This window comes from Larimichthys crocea, chromosome XVI (genome assembly GCF_000972845.2).
Source record: "Larimichthys crocea isolate SSNF chromosome XVI, L_crocea_2.0, whole genome shotgun sequence".
Lineage (NCBI taxonomy): Eukaryota > Metazoa > Chordata > Actinopteri > Sciaenidae > Larimichthys > Larimichthys crocea.
The window spans coordinates 18,146,144-18,165,897 of NC_040026.1; the positions used below are offsets into that span (position 1 = coordinate 18,146,144).

The 19,754-nt window shown below is 39.7% G+C and overlaps 1 protein-coding gene across 1 annotated transcript in view; it reads left to right on the plus strand.

The window, feature by feature from the left end:
- Nucleotides 1-3,388: 3,388 nt before the first annotated feature.
- The window catches only part of LOC104930973 (rho-related GTP-binding protein RhoN), a 30,685-nt gene continuing 14,319 nt past the window's right edge, over nucleotides 3,389-19,754 (plus strand). The window contains exons 1-2 of the mRNA XM_019264735.2: nucleotides 3,389-3,722; nucleotides 5,460-5,547. Of these exons, the coding sequence (XP_019120280.2) occupies nucleotides 3,618-3,722; nucleotides 5,460-5,547 (193 nt within the window). The 5' untranslated portion in view covers nucleotides 3,389-3,617. The remainder of the gene's footprint in view (nucleotides 3,723-5,459; nucleotides 5,548-19,754) is intronic.

Consider the following 19,754-nt stretch of genomic DNA (forward strand, 5'->3'; position numbering starts at 1 on the left):
GGTTGTAGATTGTAGCCGACTGAATACCCCTTGCCTCTCCCTCTGGTTTCAGGTGTAAAGGAGAAACTACAGTGGCAGTAAAATAACAAGTAATGATGACATGATTGACAACAAATCAAGAAAACCATTCATTTTAAGCATTATTAGGCCATAGTATTTCTTTGAAACCATTCTGTGTAATCAAGGAATTTGCATTTGAACAATAAAAAATGAAAATAAATCAGATTTTAATAAGAACTTCTCAGCGTGCTCAAGATGTGTTACAACAGAAAAAAGTGTAGAAAATACAAGATATGGTTGAATGATTAAATTTTTCACATTAATATTAAAGCAGTCTTTCTGTGAGTGTAACTGAATGTATTCTTTCTAATCTGTGCTCCACATAAACAGATCTCAGACGACATGACTTCTAATAGTGTTTCTGTGTTACAAACTAATGTAACTTTGTAACAAGGCTTTTATTTAGACGCCACATCTTGTAACTTCCGGTGTTTTCCTGCCTGTTTTGTGTCTGACTTGACGCAGAAAGCTGAAAAAGTGACCGACCCGTTTTCTTTTTTCTTTTTTTTCTTTTGGCCAAATGTGAGTCAGAGATCTGCGGAGAGCTTCAAACCCTGGATACTGGAATACTGGGAGGAAGAAGTGGGATTGTTTGAGATCACAGCTGGAGGGAATGCATTCATCTACAGCTGCCACCTGCTATTCAGAGGTTATATACAGTCATCCACATCTGTATAGATTATATTTATAGTAAAACAAAACAACTTTTTGCAATAAAAATAAAAGGTTTACTCTACACATAGAGACAAACAACCAGCCCTTGAGAAAGGTGGTGGACCCCTAACCGGTCCCAGGGTGCTCATTACTCCACCATCTCTTGACATTTGGTTGTCTTTCTCTGTGTGGTTGTAAAACTTTTAGGATTAAACATTTAGGGATCAAAAAAGAGTTAATCTTATTCTAATAAATCTTTGTGAGGGGAAGCTTGCATATCCAGAGAGAACCCACACAGACACGGGGAGAGAACATGCAAACTTTACAAAGTGAGGCCTCAGCTGAGGTTGGAACCAGTAACAACCTTGCTGTGGTTCTTCTTGCCTTTTTGCAGTGAGGTGACGGTGCTAACCACTGCACCGCTTTGCAGCTTATTTTAGAGAGACTGTAAACTGATACTGTAATTCTTATTATGATAGAGAACTTAGAGAACGTATATAAGGCCTTTACAGTCTGTTTTGTTTTGTTTTTTGACAAACTGAAGTAAAAAAAAACGTCCTACTTCCTTTCTAATGTTTCGATCACTTACAGATTCATGCAGCCTGCAGCTTGAACCGCTGTCTCACCTTGTGCTGGTTGGGCCTGAAACAGGAAATGAAGGGAGGGTGAGAAAGATAGAGATGAGTTTATACTGTATATATATATGAAGGGCACAGAACACCTTCTCTAACACATCAGAAGTTTCTGTTTTACATCTCCCCTCACACACACACATGGGCATCAGCGTATGCACATACAGCGCACACGAAAACACACTCATTACAAAACTGCTACAAACATGGTGTTAGCTGGGTCTGAGGGTAATGTGGCAAGTGTTGCTCTACACACACACACACACACACAGAATAATCACAGTTTTTCACACTGCACAATGTGACCAGTGAGTTGGTGTTTTACATCCTGTTCGACTGCTGTCAGCAGCCTTATTGTCTCAAAGCCTGTGCAGTTCACATCTGTGTCTAAACTCCCTGTCAACATGTTTAAAATAGAGTTTTTCTTGGAGTAACACATTTATGTTTTTAAATAGCTCAAACAACTGTAACCTGCACAGGCAATGCATACAGTGAATCTACAATCAAGTCATATTTTAATATACTAAACATTGTAACATCAAACACTGTACACACACTAGGTTGATTTACAGTGTGAAACTGCAGATGTTGTCTAAAGTAGATGAGGATGTAGATCCTGTCTGTGACAGGTGTGATCACTTATCCAGCTACCTTATTTCCATATGCTTTGGATGTGCCCTTCTTTGCATAATTTTTGGTTGGAAATCTTCAATACAATTCTACAAATGATCTCTATGTCTCTATCGCACCATCTGCAATCACCGCTTCATCCAGAGCCTCCCTCAAACCTGTAATATCAAATCATAAAAAGAGCGTTTGTAGCTCTTGTAACTCACCCAGATAGACAGCCTGATTCTTATCAAGTGGAAATCCCCGGCTCCACCTGCCCATCACTTGTGAATAAAAGATGATTTCTGCATTGTTAATATGAAGTGTACACTGAGGAGATGATCTGTTCCTTTTAGGGAAAACTCATCACAAAATCAAGATCCTGCTTATTTGTGCAATGAAATAATATTAGTATTAATATAGTGACACAAACAGGAACCATTCTGCTGCAATAATGAACACTTTTACTTCTCATACTTTAAGTTTATTTTGTTCTTCACACTTCTGTGCTTTTACTTTGGTAAGATTTTGGACACAGGACTATTTGTGATTGAATATTTCTGTTTATTTTCCACACACAGTGTAAAACACACTGTTATTTAACATTATAAAAAAATATATTTGACCATTTTGCTTTGAGAATTTTGTACTACCAAAATAAACTGAGACACAATGTAGCCTGGGTGAAAGTAATTGCAGTTTTACCAGCAGGTGGCGCTAAAAGACTTGTCAGAAGTCAGTTCTGTGCAGGGAGCTCTCTTTGTGCACAGTCTGTAACTTTAGCCAATAATAAAGAATATTATGTATTTTAATGAGAAATTAAAATGATATAATATATAATTAATTAATAATTAATTATTTAAATTATATACATTACTGCTGACACGAATAAATCACTGTAAATTATGAGATTCACTGTAATTTCACAACTGTTTCATTATATTAAAAATATGTCAGATTCTCTCCTATATCTGGGTAATAATAACATATATATGTATAACTTATATATAATATATATATATATAATAGTTATTCATTAAAACATTCACATTTCACCAAGACAGCCAGAGAAAGACCGGAAGTAAGAAGAGTTTGCCTTCAAAGTAATAGCACAACATATAAAAATAATAATATGCAATATTATTCGTCCACTCAATCTACCAATCGAGGGTGTTATTGAAGCTTGAAGGCACATGAGTCTTATTTTACAGACACATTGGCTTTAATAGTTTGGATATTATGGCCACTCAGCCATTATTGATTAGTTAGAATATGAGTTGAAAAGTTGTTATAACATGCCGGACAATGCGCAAACCTCTAATCCTCCATGTAGTCCCTAAATCTGTTGTATCCATCCAGAAAAATACATTTTTCTTTTATTTAGGCTTTTATTTTGAAATATCTCACAGGAAAGCCGGTTTGAGAGACGCTCCTTCTTTCTCAGGTGTAGTCAGTGCGCCTCATATCACCGGTGGAGCAGAGGAGCTGAGCATTGCGCAGAGCATGTAGTCGAAAGTACAGCAGACTGCGTGGAGCTGAAGTTTGAGTCCGCTTTGGATCTGTGTGACATTTTTACAACATTTGGAGCTGCACGTCGACACTAAACTAGTTTGGAGCTAAATGACAAGTAGACAGAGACGCAGAAACAGTCAGTGATACGCGATGGAGAGCAAGGGATTACTTCGCTGTAAGATTGTGGTGGTCGGCGATGCGCAGTGTGGCAAGACGGCTCTCCTTCACGTTTTTGCCAAAGACTCGTACCCAGAGGTAAGAAACAGTACTTTATATACTTTATTATGACGGATGGCTGCAGCACAGGTGCGTAAAGTCCCCCCCTAAAGACTTAATGGAGTCTCCATCCAGTCTGACATCTCCAGTAAAACTTAAAAAAACTTAAAAACCTGCTTAAATAATCTAGACTGTGGCATATGATGAGTGTTTATATACATTCATTTGGATGCTCCTTTCTTGAAGTACTGAACATTGCCCAGAGGTGGTTTCTCTGGAGAGGTTATGCCTTTTAATCATAGAGCTTTGGCGTGTATTATAGCGTAAAAACTAGATTGCATAAAGACATTTCCAGGCTTCAGACTGGCGCACAATCAGTGCCAAGTTGTCACAGAAAACTGGGCTCCGTGCGCTTTTGCGCATCTTGCGCGCGTCAGCGGCTGTTACGGTCCGTCAGTGTCGGAGCAATCTGGTCTGTAAATAATGAAACATCAGTTTCACACACTAAAACACTAAAATTTTTTATAGATTTTGTGTCAGACAATGATGTTTCCATATGAGACTCTGAATGAAAGATAAAACAAAAATAATCTGCTGGACTAGTTAAATTAATAACACATTATCAAGTCAATCTGAAGTTATTTGTTTATTTAATTGCGATTATTTGATTACCATGGCATCAGCTAATTTCCCTGGGATCCACACGAAACATAAAATACATGGCACGTTATATAATAAACATAAAAAGAAATGATATGAAAGCTAACATTCATGTAGAAATTAAAGCCAATTGACACCCTACATACATATATATATATCTTTTTTTAATTTTTTAAATTTTTTTTTTTATTTTAACAACTCTAGATAGTGTACTAATTAAAAAAAGAAAAGCTCTATATAGATGATGCTTAAAAACATTAAAACAAACTAAAACAAATATACCACCTACTTATCTGTTATCAATGAGGTTTCACTTAAACCTTAAATATTTTATAGTGAGCACATAAACACTATAAAAATTGAGATGTTGGACGGATAAAATACATAAATCTGTGTGGTGGTTTTGCCTGTGCCTACAGTATGTTGATGAGAATACATTAAGGAAATATTAAATTAAAGGTCCAGTGTGCAAGATTTAGCAGAAATGAAACTTTCTCCCCTGAAAACTAGAATCAGGTTTTTATTGCCTCAGAATGAGACACCTTGTGTATCTAGAGCTGGTGTGGCTCCTCTTCCAGAGAGCACCGTGTTTCAGTAGCCCACAACAACAAACTAAACACGGCTCCAGATAGGTGCTTTCATGTTTTGTGTTCACTGTAGTTTCTCCTTCGTGCTAGCAGGAAGGAGTGGGTGACTAAATTACACACATTTCATTTAATTGGCAGATTTAGTCTTGAAAATAACAAAAATAAACACAGATGTGATGAAATGAAACATCCTCTTTGCAAGCAGAGTTTGTTTTTCAGTGGAAACTCTTGAACTGTTGAGGAAAATCAAATCTTGTTGACCTAAATTTCAGATTTTGGAAAGAGGTCAAAGCTCTGAATTGGCCTTATCTACTTTCCACACACATATCTACTTTCCACATACACACATCAGAGACAAAATTATGTCTCTGATGTTCAAGAGCTATCATCTGCACCACAGCTGACTGAAACAACTCAAATGTTCTTTTCTACCTTACATTATCTCCGTTTGAATCAAACCTTACGGTGTACACAACAGTTCCCTATGAGCTCTCATCTAATTTTAGCCACGCATGATGTCTCATTTCAGAACTATGTTCCCACGGTGTTTGAGAATTACACAGCCAGCTTCGAGATCGACAAACAGAGGATCGAGCTCAACATGTGGGACACTTCAGGTAAGGCGTGTGCTCGTGGGTTTGGTTCTAATCCTTTGTCTGGCTTTGAGATTATCATGCCAGTGTGATGAAGTGTGTGCCGCGTCATCAGATCATGAGGAAGTCACTGTAACAGATCACTTCTTGTACGTTCACCAGCGTCCAGGCTGTGAGCCAAAAAACATTAGCAGCCAAAGTGTGCCAGGATAATCTGTCAGGAGTACTACTGTATGTTTTGAACTCTGTTTCAGATGTACATTTACCCTCAGCAGACACAGAACTTGTCTCCCTGTGTTCATATAACTTCAGTCCTGTCATCACGCTCAGAGTTAATTTGACACTTGTAGTTTGTTTTGAACAGTAGCTTCAGAGTTATTACAGCCCTGCGAGTGGATAAACAACTTGTCATTCAACGCTCGCCTGCTCCAAGTAGCTGTCACAGCATAATCATCACTCATGAACCGCTGTGAAAGTGGCTGTACACATGGCTTTGTGCAATTAGGCATCATGACTTAATGAATGCAACATGGCAGGTTTTACACCGGTAAAACAAGTCGCCTTTGTTGATAGGATGAGCTAAGATAGACAAGAGGTGGATAAGAAATCACTTATAAGTAATATATAGAGGAAGGTTAAAGAGTCTGACAGCTGTTGGACCTGTGGTAGCGCTCCTTACATGGTGGGAGTAGCAGTAGATGGATCTCAAATTCCTTATGGAGTCTCGGGGGTCAGTCCAGGACAGAGCTGGCCCTCTTGACCACTTAGTTGAGTCTTTTCCTGTCTCTCTTTCTCTGCGCTTCATCCTCCCGAGCAGACAACTGCACAGACTATTGCAGATGTTACCGCAGTGTCATGGAAAGTTATTAAATGTTGATCACACTCTTTCTTTCTTTGGCTCGCAGAGTTGGCAGTTTCAAGACCGAACAGCTGAGAATTTTTGTGAAACAGTCACAAATTCTTCAGAGCCAGCTTTCTCCCCTCTTTCTTTGTCAGCCTTGAGGGCATTTTCACATTTCATTTTCGACTTACATAACCCAAAATGTGTTCTCACAGAGAGAGAGCAGCTTTAATGCACAGCATTCCGTCAGCCTCCACCCATGCAGACATACAGAAAGACCAGCTAGACAAGCTGGAGATTAGGGGCTGCAGCTGCTTCAGGGCTGGTGTTGCTGGTTGTTGGTTTGCAGTGGGTGAGGCCGCTCCGCTGTGTTTAAACAACACCCTCTGAAATTGCCGGTTGTTTCACGCACATACACCTTTCTCTCACTGGATAACAATTACACTGAGTGTAGGCTTACACGGTAATTTACTCCGCCAAAGAAAAAAACATTCAATTCATCTTTCTATGTGAAGCATTTCTTTATTATATCATATTAACGCCATCTCCTTGCATACAATAGAGGCTGAACATATTTGACATAGTGCTTCCAGATGTTTTCGCTTTGCAAAAACCTTCTCGATTAATAAACTGAACAAATTTCTATCTGACTGTGTGGTACTGTGAATGAAAAATAGCTATTACTTTTTAATAAGGGATGCTTTAAAGAGAGGTTTATGGGTGGATACAGACCAGCCAAAGCGGTGTTATACAACCTGGCAGCCCAAAATACTGAATTCATTAATGGATTTTAACTGATTTATAAAGCAATAATAAGTGATTTATCAGTATTATATAATCATTCGCCATTACTTAGAAAGTCTGCTAAATTGTACTCAAAGTTGTTGAGATCAAAGTCAAGAAAGGACCTTGGCGCCACCGCTGACAGTAAAAAGGACGGACAGCCAAAAATTTTTGCAAAGACGTGGATCAGGTTTCTCCTTCAGGCTTTAACCGTGAGGGAGAGGTGAGGAGTTTTCAGTTAGTTGCAATCTGAAACTTGATGCCACTAAATTCTACATACTGGACCTTTAATATAATTTGAACAGGCGAGTTTAAAAAAATCAGACTCAGTACAGCTGGCATAAAGAAGGAAACGAAACATAAATTAATTGAATTTCTGTAAAAAAAAACAGACTTTGAATCATTTAGATTAGGCAAAGTGATGCACGTCTGACCTGAACTGGCTCTCTATAAGCCACGGAGAGGGGACGAGTGTGTTGCCTCACAGCGACACTGCAAGCTATTCTGGGTCTGTCTCAGGAGACAGGTGTATTGGCACCTACATCAGTATTACACAATTCCCCCTAGTACCTGCCTCTTCTTACTAATGACTGAGATGAAGGAGGGGGGTTATAGTCACTTGGCGTGCATACAAGTGTGCTGTAACAGTATCTGCAGTACTGCTATTTGTTATGCAATTAGTTTTGTTTGAGTACAACATATGTGCACGTTTCTGCTCGTGTGTGTATTCACAGGCATGTTCAGGCATGAGACAGCCGGGCAAATATTTGCTAACATCGACTTTGTCTGCGTATGTGCCAGTAGTAGTCTGCATGACAGTAGTGACCTGCGGGAGCGAGGACGTGGCTTAACGTGACTTTATAGTAAACTCTGTCGTATTTAATCATCGGTATCATAACAGTTTGATTTTGAGGGCTTAAAATAAAGGTAACTGTGTGTTCTTTCTTCAAGAAGGCTTAAATCTGGGGGCAAATGGATTTAGTTGTAGATCCGTGAAGACGTTTCACCTCTAATCCAAGAGGCTTCTTCAGATCTAAGCCAAAACCTGCAGTTCCTCAAATGACCACTCGAAGCTGGCTCCAGAAGTGTGCCAGTTTTCATAAGCCCCCATATTAATGTTTATAGCCTGGTACAAAAAAAACAAACAGTTTTGGTCTCTATAGCTAATTTTCCCCGTTCATGACAACTGTACTCTGAATTTTTTTCATGACATGCAGCCACAGGTCGAAATCGAAACCCTCGGGGACTGAGCCTTTGTACATGGCTCTACCAGGGCGCCCCTAGACATATATACTCAAATTACTTTAACTGAGAATGCTGGATACCGGATGAGTGTTAAATTCCCTCAGAAAGATCAGATTTGTTGTGAGTGACTTCCGAGCGCCAAAGGATGCGAATATAGATGATAACTGAGCGCGAACTCATGGCAGATTTAAAGATATAAGGCCAGAGCTCCTGTGGATAACAGATAAGAAGAGACGGAGCAGGCTGAGTGTTGTCGAGCCTCACAGAGAGGAGACAGTGTTAGGCGAGGTGCCAGAACGAGCCTCCGAGCTGCCCGCTCATTGTGCAGAAACAAACAGTGGATTTAATTAATCAGGCACTTGCTGTGTGACCAAACACTTGCCCCCTGTCTCCTTTATTCTTCATCTTGCTGCACCACCCACTGCCTCTTCAGCCTCCTGCTTCTTTCCTCTGCATCCTTGCATGCTTGTTTTCAGACTCCCTGCCAAACTAAATTCCCCCCTCGGTCTATTCCGTGTACATCTCTGTTAGCCTCCGTTCTTCGCTCAATCTTTTTGGCATCTTAATCTCTTTCCCTTCTCTGTCTTTCATGCTGTGTAGTATGTGACACCGAGTCAAGATTAAGATCGGAACAATGTGTGTCACGTCGAGATTCAAAGTGTTTTCTTGGCCTTGTGAACAGCAGTTGTCAGACCAGCCTTACCTCAAAGCCCATTTCGAAGCTGTTCTGGAGCTTTTGAACATATCACATGATCTTTTTTCTTCGAGACTGGAATTTGAGACCATGAATGCGCTGCTCATTTGCTCCAGCAATTGAGACCCTCATTTTCCCCACTGCTTATGTATTAGTTAATTATTAATTGTCAGTAATTGTGGTAATTGTGATTACACACAAGGAATAGGAATATTGTCATGTAGGCACAACAAAAACTGAAACAATAGAGGTCTTTAAACCAGATTTTAACCTCCCTCTATAAGACAACGTGACAAGATTACATGATAATGCTGGCATCACATTAATATTTCAGTTTATATTATTGTGCCTTAGTGGTGCATACAGTATTAAAAATTACTCCTGCCTCCTGAGGACTCCCCGGCCAGTTGGATCCTCCATGGCTGCGAAGTGAAGCAAACACCAAAGACACTGCAGTTCCTCAAACGTCCACTTGAGGCTGGCTTGAGTTTCCACAAGCCTCTATGTTCAAATGTCCAACTTCACAGCAGAAATGAACATGTTTACAGCCTGGTACAAAAAACAGGTTTGGTCTCTCTAGCTAATTTGACAGCTGTACTCGAGTCTGAATCTCTTTATAACTCACCCGGACAAATTATAGAGCTGTGGATATTCAAATATGCTGCCCATTTATAAGCCAAAAAAGAAGTTTTCTCACTTTCTATTTTGCTTCTGCACTTCAGAGGCTGCATATTTTCTCTCCAGCAAGTGTTACATTCATTCTGTCTGTCATCTCGGTTGATAGGGAAGCTGTAGTAGCAAGCAGCGGTTCAACTTTTCACTGATTTAAGAGGTTGTTTTTTTTTAGGAAGTTGACGTACAACAACCTGAACATCTACGCTTTTTGGGCTTTTTTTGGGCTAACATCCTCGTCTACAAAGCACTAATTGGCTCAGCTGTTTCTGAATCACTGAAAAACAAAAAAAACAATGATGTCGGTGGTGATTCAGAGGTCTCAAACCAGGCTGGTTATTCCCAAAATGGACCGATCACAAACACTCCTAACTTTTACTTGTATTTGCACATACATTTCCCCTTCTCTGTGCTCATGTTGTCTCTTTGAAACAGAAAGCCTGCTGGGAAACACTTCAAAACGACTGAAATCATTTGTGCTCATAAGTAAAATGATCTTTTGCAAGAACCTTCTGCAATATTTTAATGTGCACCGGCTCTTGTGGAGTCATCAAAAAGCCATAAAACACCATAAAACAGAAAAAAAAATGAGTCTCAGATTGCAAGCATTGCTGATTATAATGACACAGCAATGAGGGATATCTCTAAATGAGTAAAATAACAAGACGGAGAAGTTAAAATCGGATCCCAGCTGACTTCGTGTCTAGATTTGCCCTTCTTTGCACTTATTCCTCTTCCTCTCTTTAATTTCATTCTTTCTTTTATCCACTCTGGCTGCCAACGCCTCGTCAGTCTTCTTTTACTTCTTCTTGTTTCCAACAAGTCAAGGTCAGGAGTCGCACTGTTCTGGGGCACTGCCCTCTCAGCACTCTTGCTCTTGATTTGCTTACCTTGCGTTTTCTTTGTCCGTCTCTCTATCTGTCTTCACGTCTCTCCTCTCCCCAATTCTCATTCGGTCTTTTTCTCATTTCCTCTGTGACTAAAAAAAACCACTGGTCGTTTGGTCTCCTGGTGTGAATTATCTGCGTTTCCTCTTGCCCTCTGTGGTTGTTGGGAGCCAGAGCCGTTGGGAAAAAAATTCGCCGTTCACAAGCATCTGCTCAATTATCAACCAATTTGCCAATCTAAGGCGTAAAAAGGTCATAAATTAGATTAATATGTAGACTCCAGGGGTGACCTTTATATTCTTAATTAATCGTCTGATGAATATGCCCTAAAATCACTTCTTTTTCTAGAATCCAGAGTAATTACATATCACGCAATAATGTGAAACTTGGCATTAAAACTAAAACACTTTGTCCCGGGTTCACCTTCTAACTTTATGAATACACATGTGAATGAGTTGTCGAGCATGAAAGCACAGAGGTAGCTTTTTTTTAACGTTGCTTAATAAAAGTACTGAGTGTGAATGTAAAATGTGGTGAATATGAGGTTATTCCTAAAAGGATGACATGTAGGTGGGTACACCGTCGCTTCTATCCCACCCACAAGTTGAGTTATGGGAAATTTGAACTGTAGATTTTTTGAACATAGTGGAGCTTTTAGGAGCTAAAGAGCCAGATAATCTCCTCAGGGGTTGACAGAGAGCAGAACAGAGCTAATGGAGAGTGAATATTGGACTTCTATTCACCAGAAACATGACTCCAGACAGATGCTAATGTTGCTCTCTCTGCCGATTTGTAAATAGGCAGCTGTTCGCTGTGTAATTTGTTGCTTCCGCTGCCCCCAAGTAGCCCAGAAATCTGTTACTGCAAGTTTAAAGTAACTACTCTTAATTAAGCTTGTTTTAACTGTCGACACATCGAGGCTAATTATGTTGAATAATTAGAAACTTCTCCACAACATAGCACACTTAACGGGCTTTGAAATTAGAGTTTGAAGTATAGCCGCCTCGGCTGGATTCATAGAGAACCAGTGTGTTTGAGTGCTGCTGCAAAGAAATACAGATCCGGAGTTTGAGTTTGTTTTCCTCAGTGCTCGGCACGGCTCGGAAAAGGTCGCCTGCAGGGTACACTCGCACAAAAAAAACACAAGCCTCCAAAAAACACGGCGGCAGAGAAAGTGTGAGGTAAGAGTCGATAAAAACGACCGGCTCAACCTGTAATGTCACACGTTGGAAAGGTGAGCGATGAAGGAATGCGTTGAAGATTGACGCCTTGAACTCCGTCCTCTGGGCGGCTTCCTGTTCAGAAGTATGTAACCTGAATTGTGTGATACTGATAAGTCAATAAGAGCATCACAGCTTTTTAAAAACACACACACAGATGCTTGCTTGGGCACAAACTCACTCTTTCTGACGCATACTGTGCAAGCATCGCCGGGGCTGTAAACCCTTTAAAGACCCTGTTGCATCCATCCATCCATCCCAGGTCGACCGAATCTGCGACTGAGATTGCCTTAACAATCCATCATTCATTCATGAGCAGCTTTTATGACCCCAATTACATGTTGGCTCCTTGAAAGCACTACCCAGATGTGCTCTCAGCGAGCATCTGTGAGGTGAGTGGCACCTGGCTCCGTGACAGGACCGAGCAGAGAAAACAGCTTGATGTGTCGAAGCGTCTCAGAGGCTTTTTGGAACAGGAGTGCAGATAGCAGGGGGTTTACAGTTTTTTAAACATGTGCAGGGGCGTGTATGTTTGTGTGTACGAGTATGAGTAGGTGCTCTGAGAGGTTAGAGGAGTGGGAAAAATATATAAATAGAGACAGCAAAGAGACAGAAAGATGTAGTGTCAGAGTGGAGTTGAGTGGAGAAAGCAGGCTGAACGTCGACTAAATGAGTGTGGGTAGGTTTTCATGGTGCGAGCCTGTGCCCCAGTCATCCTGGTCTGATTCTCCTCTGCTCATGCAGCCCATTAGACGACCGAGGGTACATTGAAAATCAATGGCCTAGATGCGTCTCCGCTTTAATTCCCAACGGGACGACCGTTCTGTCTCTCAGCTCCTGGTGCATGTGTGAGCTGAGAAGTCTGTCTGAGAGAGACAGGCGGTCTTGGATGCAGCTTTGAGCACGAGTTCGCTTTAGCGTCAACAAATGACAGACTTTGTGTATTTATTCTTGAAAATCTGGTTTTAAATGTATTCAGTCACTCAAACTCTGCCAGTCAGTCTGTGCATCTTTATCTTTCATGTTCTGAGATGGAATTTAATTAGATACAATTAAAAATGAAGATTTTTTTAAAAATTTAAATGTAAAAACTTGCAAACTGTCAAACCATTTGGCATCTTTGTGGGTTTTTTTTTCTTAATTTGAAGTTTTTCAGATTTTTAGCCGACAATAAGCAACCGAACCTGACATCTAGAGTGGGTGCCACTAATTGGACAGGATTACAATGTCCATTATTGTTCCTCTGTCAGTTACAGTTGCTCTTTCTCTATTAATTATACACCTTTATTGACGCTAACAGTTCATTTTATCCAATATGATTTAACCTGAGAGCATGAGCTGCTTGCACCACTGATAGAAACTCCAATAGTTATCCATATTTCTGTATTTCCCATTCAATCAGGCTCTCTGTTGTTCTGTCAGAGGTGATCAGGCATTGTGTTTCTCTTTTTCAAAAGATCTGCTCACATCACCAATCAACATGGTTTTCCCTCTATTATTTAGACTGTTACAGAGTTTTGTTGATGCTTGAGCAGAAAGGTTGCATTAGCTCCTTTGTTAACACTGACATTTTTTGAAGAAATGGACTTGGGCTTGATGATCATATTCATGGAAATAAAAACCTTTCAACAGAAGAGATTCCTAGATTGTCGCTGCTCATGTTTTAGACAGCGTTTTCAAACTAAAGTGTCTCTGTTGTTACATGCGACTGCTGGAAAAAGTAATTTGATTTTGTAGTGCACTTTGTTTAGACATAAAAACACACACAGCGGGCACTCGGGGGGTGTATCCATCCACTTAAGACCCTCTCTATCCCTTATATATAATGCAAGATATAGCTATGACCACTCCATGCAACCCCCAACACCTCAGCCATTACTGAGATGGCTTTCCTGTAGTGACCTTATTTCCACGGCACTGTGATACACTGTTCGTTATTCATGGTGTGATCTTTATATATTTTTTTTGTTTTAATAAATGGCAGAAGTGATTCACAAACGAGCAACGATGACAATAGTTCACAAAAAAAAACACAGAAGAGAAGAAACTGTGAATGAATCGGGCTGTTCAGTGCTGATTAAAAATGTCTGGCTAATTATTGCCACTTTACAAGGACGAGCACCTGGAACGGTGACGTCGTGTACTGCGGCTCGGTGGCTCTCAACCTTTTTCGACTAATCAGATCAGATTAGCACAAGTAGCCCTTCATCGCCACTACTCGTCGCGCTCCAAACATATTCACATGAAGTGATTCTAAACTGGGTGTTATTGAGCACCGTTGATTATGTAAACGTGGATACTGTGGCAGTATGGACATACACCGTCATTACATACACTTCAGTGTGATCCAACACAATAGCTCTGCCATAAATTCTATTTTTATGAAGCTCATACACTGTCAGAGAGGTATTAATTTCACTTTATGTTCATTTTTGAGGACTCAGTGGGTGCTGTTGTTGAACAGGAGTGCTTTATATTGAAAGGTGTTTCTGATATTTTGCCTATTTACATACATGAGAGGGCCATAATATTAGAAATACCTTTCAGTCGGTGGGTGTAGATGTGATCCTAAGCTCTCTTTTTCCCTTTTTTGCATCAAATTTATGTGAAGCAGCAGAGCCTCCATAATTTTTTTTATTACTTTTGGCAACTCCTTTTACTTTCTGTACTCACAAGCTACTTTTCACAAATTCTCAATTGCAACCAAGCGGCAATCTCCGGTGCTGGAAAAAAAAAATCCAATGCGGGAGTGACCGCTTGATTGACAGGTAGGTGCTTATTTCGAGCACCCAGGTGTCATTCAGCCCGCCTCAGGTCGGCTTTAAAACAGCGCTTCAGAATCACATGGGTGACGTCACTCTCTCTAATTTAAGACCTCTCTGGCTCTGTCCGTTCTTTATACTGTCATTGATTGCAACACTATGTGTTGCGTGTCTTCGTGATCCTGGTTAAGAATAACTACATTTTCAGACATCATAAAAAAAGACTGAATGGGTTCCAGGTAAAAAACTGCTGTAAAGTGATTATTATCTGAAATTCACACCATGTTGACGGCCTTTGACTAAAACATATGTTCTGACAATGATAAAAATTGTTACCGGATCATAAATGTCAATTTGTAATGCAATATACAGTACACAATGTTCTTCTTTTCTATCACCTTGGAAACTCGTCTCTAGCAGACGAAGTGTAGGAGCACTCGTATAAAATGTTCGCTTCCACTAAACAAGACGTATGGATCAGAGGTTTCATGTACACTCCGGGTTTAAAGCCGCACACAGAGACATAAGGCTGCTCATGCAGCATATAAAATCACAACAGGAGCTGGGAGGTTTAATGTGAAGGGGAGATGCCCAGATGTCAGTCTCTTCCCTCTGCCATTAATTTTAAGGAATCCTGCAGGATTACTGCTGATTTCAGGCGAAACTCTGCTCGCTGGCAGCGCTCCCCCTCTGCGCTCACTGAATTAGAAACATGCTACGTCATCACGGAGAATTTTTCTAGTCTAAAAAAACTTTAAACACTTGAGTAACCTGACAGATCTTCAGTAAACACAGTTCATTACGAGTTTAACGAATGGTTACAACAAGAAAATCCTTCCCTGAAGATTCCCAACAAAGAACCTATAAATAATAAAGAACACACATATGCAGTGTGTGTGTGGTGTGGAAAATCTGTCACATTGTCGACATGCACATTATGTCTCTTGACATGATTGGCAGCACTCACAGACTGCTGTTTGGTTTCCAAGCAGAGGAGTGGGCATGACAACAAGCAGAGTGTCTTCTCGTCACATGAATCCATCCATTCAGAAAACGGATCATGCTTAACATAGAAGAGAGCATAGAACAGGATGAACACGTCAGAAGATGAAGTACTCGGCGGAATAGATAATGAGAAATGATAATCTGAGATGTTCACATTAAAATATTGCATTCAACGGGCAGCCGGATAGCTTAAGAGCGTGTGCTCCATGAAAAGGCTGAGTCCTCGCTGCAGCGACCTGAGTTCAAATCAACATTACACAACTGTAAATTGATCTTCATGTGTACAATTGGCACTTTAACTTTAAGGCTTTTAGTTCCACGGAGACGTCACTCAGCAGTGCTATTATGTATATATATATTTTTAAAAAAGTAATGAATCAACAATTAAAACATTTGTGAGAAATCCATCATATGATCTGATCTGCTCGTTTTTAATCACGTGGCAGACAAAACGTGAAATTTGAATGCAGGGAGAAAGCGACAGCACATTGTCTGCTCTGCAGGGTGTCTAAAAAGTGTTTATGCATACACTCAGAGTGATTATCCACGCTGAGTGTGTCTGTGCTGAGTGGACTCTATTGCTGTTGGCAGTTGCATTGTTTGTAGCTGTAATGCTTAATGTCTGTCGATGGTATTACTTATATGTTCATGTGTTGGAAAAAAGAAATCAGTGGAATTGAATTTTTCATTTTTCTCTCTGGATGTATGAAAACCAGACATAGTTTCTTAAAAAAGGGCACGACTAGAACAAACATGGATTTTTTAAATTAATGAACATTACTGTCTTGTAATGGAAGTTGGTAAAAAATGTCAAAAGAGGCGATTAATAATGATTTTCCGTGCAAACATTTCAAGGTATGTTTGTGTTCCTTCTGCACAGTCATGAATATTGAAAGATACGACAGTCTCTTATCAGTCACTTAACAGCTTTGAGCTTGACTAACCGAAGAAACTGCCAGAAATACAACAGTGGATGTTTAAATAATGACTTTTACAAGTTCAGACAAAAATGAGAAAAAGGAGATATCTCCGGTGCGTTAATAAAAAAAGAAAAAACACTAACAAGATTTACCATATTAAACATAGACTAGATAACACGTCTCCCTTCATTTTATAATTAAGAAACCTGCCCAGTGGGGGGCTCATTAAAGGTCGCTCATCAAGAAACTTCATAAAAAGACGGTGCTCCTTTAAGCTGAACTCACCGTACAGTCGGGAATAGTTTGAGTTTGAAGTATTAAAAATAAAAACTGAATCAATCAGCGCAGAAAAATAAGAAATGCAGGCGCTTCAACACAAACCGTGTGGTGTCACTGAAAGGTTTCATGAAAATAATACAGAAGCTGTCGCCTTCACAGTCACCAGATAAACCAAACTGAAAACTTACCGACGGTTATGTGGGGATATATTGTTCTGTTAATCTACCTTGAGTATTTGTGTAGAATGAGCACTTCCTTTCACACATTTAATGCTGAATAATTATTATTTTTTGTATTGCACCAGTGATTCAAGAGTGCCATGAATAAAAGTGTACAGACATCTGTAACGGTTGTATAATTTTTAACTACTGAGCTTGTATATATATTGAAATTTCTCCACAAGTACAGGATTTATTAGTGATTCATGAGTTTTGCTGCTGATATAAACAACATCTGAGTATGAAAATTATTTTTCTATCCTCTATATTAGTCTATATTTATTTATTCTTAACATGTTTCACTAACAAAGACCACAACATCAACAAGACACGTTTAAATGATTTCTTAACAAAACAAAAGATCGTGATCGTGAAGCCTGAACTGTTTTACGCCTTCGGTCTGTTGCTGCATTGTGAGGAAGCTTCACAGCATGGCAGACCACCATCAGACCCCTATCGAGAGTAGGAAGGAGGGGGAGAAAGAAAAGATGTGGGCGGGAGGGTTGCAGAATACGAGAGTCAAAGAGGATGAGAGGGTTAGTATTTATAGGAATGTTGGTCGAGGTCCCGTTCCTGAAATTCTTGAGCATTTATTTGCTCCATTTTGAATCTGGCTTCTTTGAATTGTTATTATTATAACTTAATAATAAAAACTTCATTTATTTAGATATATACTTGTGTATATAGTCATATTTATGCAGAGTAGTCACCTCAAATCTTTCGCTGTAATGATAATTTATGTTTTAATACACCTGTGCATGACAATGTCCTTCTTGTTCTGGCCGTTGTAAAGGACTTTGAAGTGTTTTCTGTTGGTCTGGTTGGATGTCAGTTGCTATTGTGACTATCCTCAGTAATTATTTGGGATTTATGGGATTGCTTTATTGAAAACTGTGATGAAAGCACATTTAGATCGATCAGAGATTCATAATGTTGATGCCACATGAGCACACGATGATCACCTCTCCGGTAGAATGAATCAATCATTCGAAAAACAATAAAGTGTTTTGATAATCGGTGAATGAAGTCATTTCCCATGGTTTCCATGGTTAAAGTGGACTAGTCTGGTCTAGTTCCAGCTTTTCAAATGGATGCTCTGCTGTTTTTCTCTTCACATATAATAGTAAACTGAATCTTTGTGTTTTGTGTTTTAGACAAAAAAAAAGCAATTTGAATGTCACTTTTAACTCGGGAAAATTGTGATAATGAATATAATTGTAAGTTGCAGTCCTACTCACCAGAAAAGCAGTAATTTCATCACATTTGCACTCCCCGGGTCAGCACTTCAAGCCTACTGCACGTCGGCTACTTCTTTTGTCTGTTTGACATGTTCGGTGTGTGCCACGAGTGACAATTGACATGAAAAGATGCAACAGGTGGGCGCAGAACTAAAGGATATCACTTAAAGTATTACACGTTAAAAGGAACAGGATATACAAATGTCACTAAAAGTGGATTACAGTTACTGTGTGTTTACATTTTCGAAACATGTGGTTACATGCGGCTTCGTGTGTCACATTACAATAAGAAACAGACGGATATCATCCAGGACAAACCTCTTCAAGCAATCTCAGAGATATATCCGTCACATGGACTGTGTTGTTGCTGCAAGAGAAAGCTTTTTGTAAGATTCAAAGCATCAAAATCATGACGACCTCATGCAGAGTCACAGCGTGGCGTTGCTTTTTGCAACCGCGCCAAACATCGTACAGCAGTCACACGGCTTAAATGCATTTGACATTTCGTCGGCTGCTTCTAAGTGTAGCTTAAATATACACCTGTATGTGATCTGTTGCATTCATTTCAGTTTCAAAGCACCCTGTAGGAACTATTTTTGCCTGTAAATATTTCAAAACCGAAGCAGTAAAGAGCTTTAAATGTCTCTTTTTGTTACTTTGAGATAGTCGAACACATGCAGTACTCCAGTGGCTGAGTGTCTCTTTGAGTTTGTTCTTGATCAGAGGGGTTTTTAAGACAGAGACAGATGGGCTGCTGCTGCTGCTGCTACAGCAGGAGTCTTCCCATGAGGGGCATCATACTACATGTCCCACAGAGGGTCAAAAAAAAAAAAAGCTCAAAGATCAATACACATTAGCTGCTGCTCGAGTGCTGAACATGGATTAGTTGACATCATGAAACCTTGAGGCTTGCAGTCTTGCAGTGTGTGTGTGTGTGAAATTGAAGAGTCCTTATCCAAGATGCCACTTTATGAGGAGCAGTGCCGCTGAATTCTCGAACATGAATGATTTCTTGATTTCCTACATTTAATTCATCTAAAGTGGCATCGAAATGAGGACCGCCAGCTATACCCTGCACATGACGGACTTATTTCATCGAAATAAGTCGACACTTGGAGCGTTAAAGGAATAGTTATGCCAAATAATACACATATTCACTTTCTTTCCAAGTGATGGATGAGCACTGGGAATAGAGTAAGAGCAAAGAGGTGATTATCTTAGTTTAGCACAAAGACGGGGAAGCAGTGGTGAACGGATTGCTTGGCTCTCTCTAAAGTTCAGAAAGGTCCACTGTCTCTTTACACACTTTACCAATCATACAACAAAAATTATCAATTGTCATGTTACAAAATAGAAATACAGTGGTCCCTCGTTTATCGTTCTAAAAATAACCCGCAATAGACGAAATCTGCGAAGTAATCAGCTTTATTTTTTACAATTATCATACATGTTTTAAGGCCGTAAAAC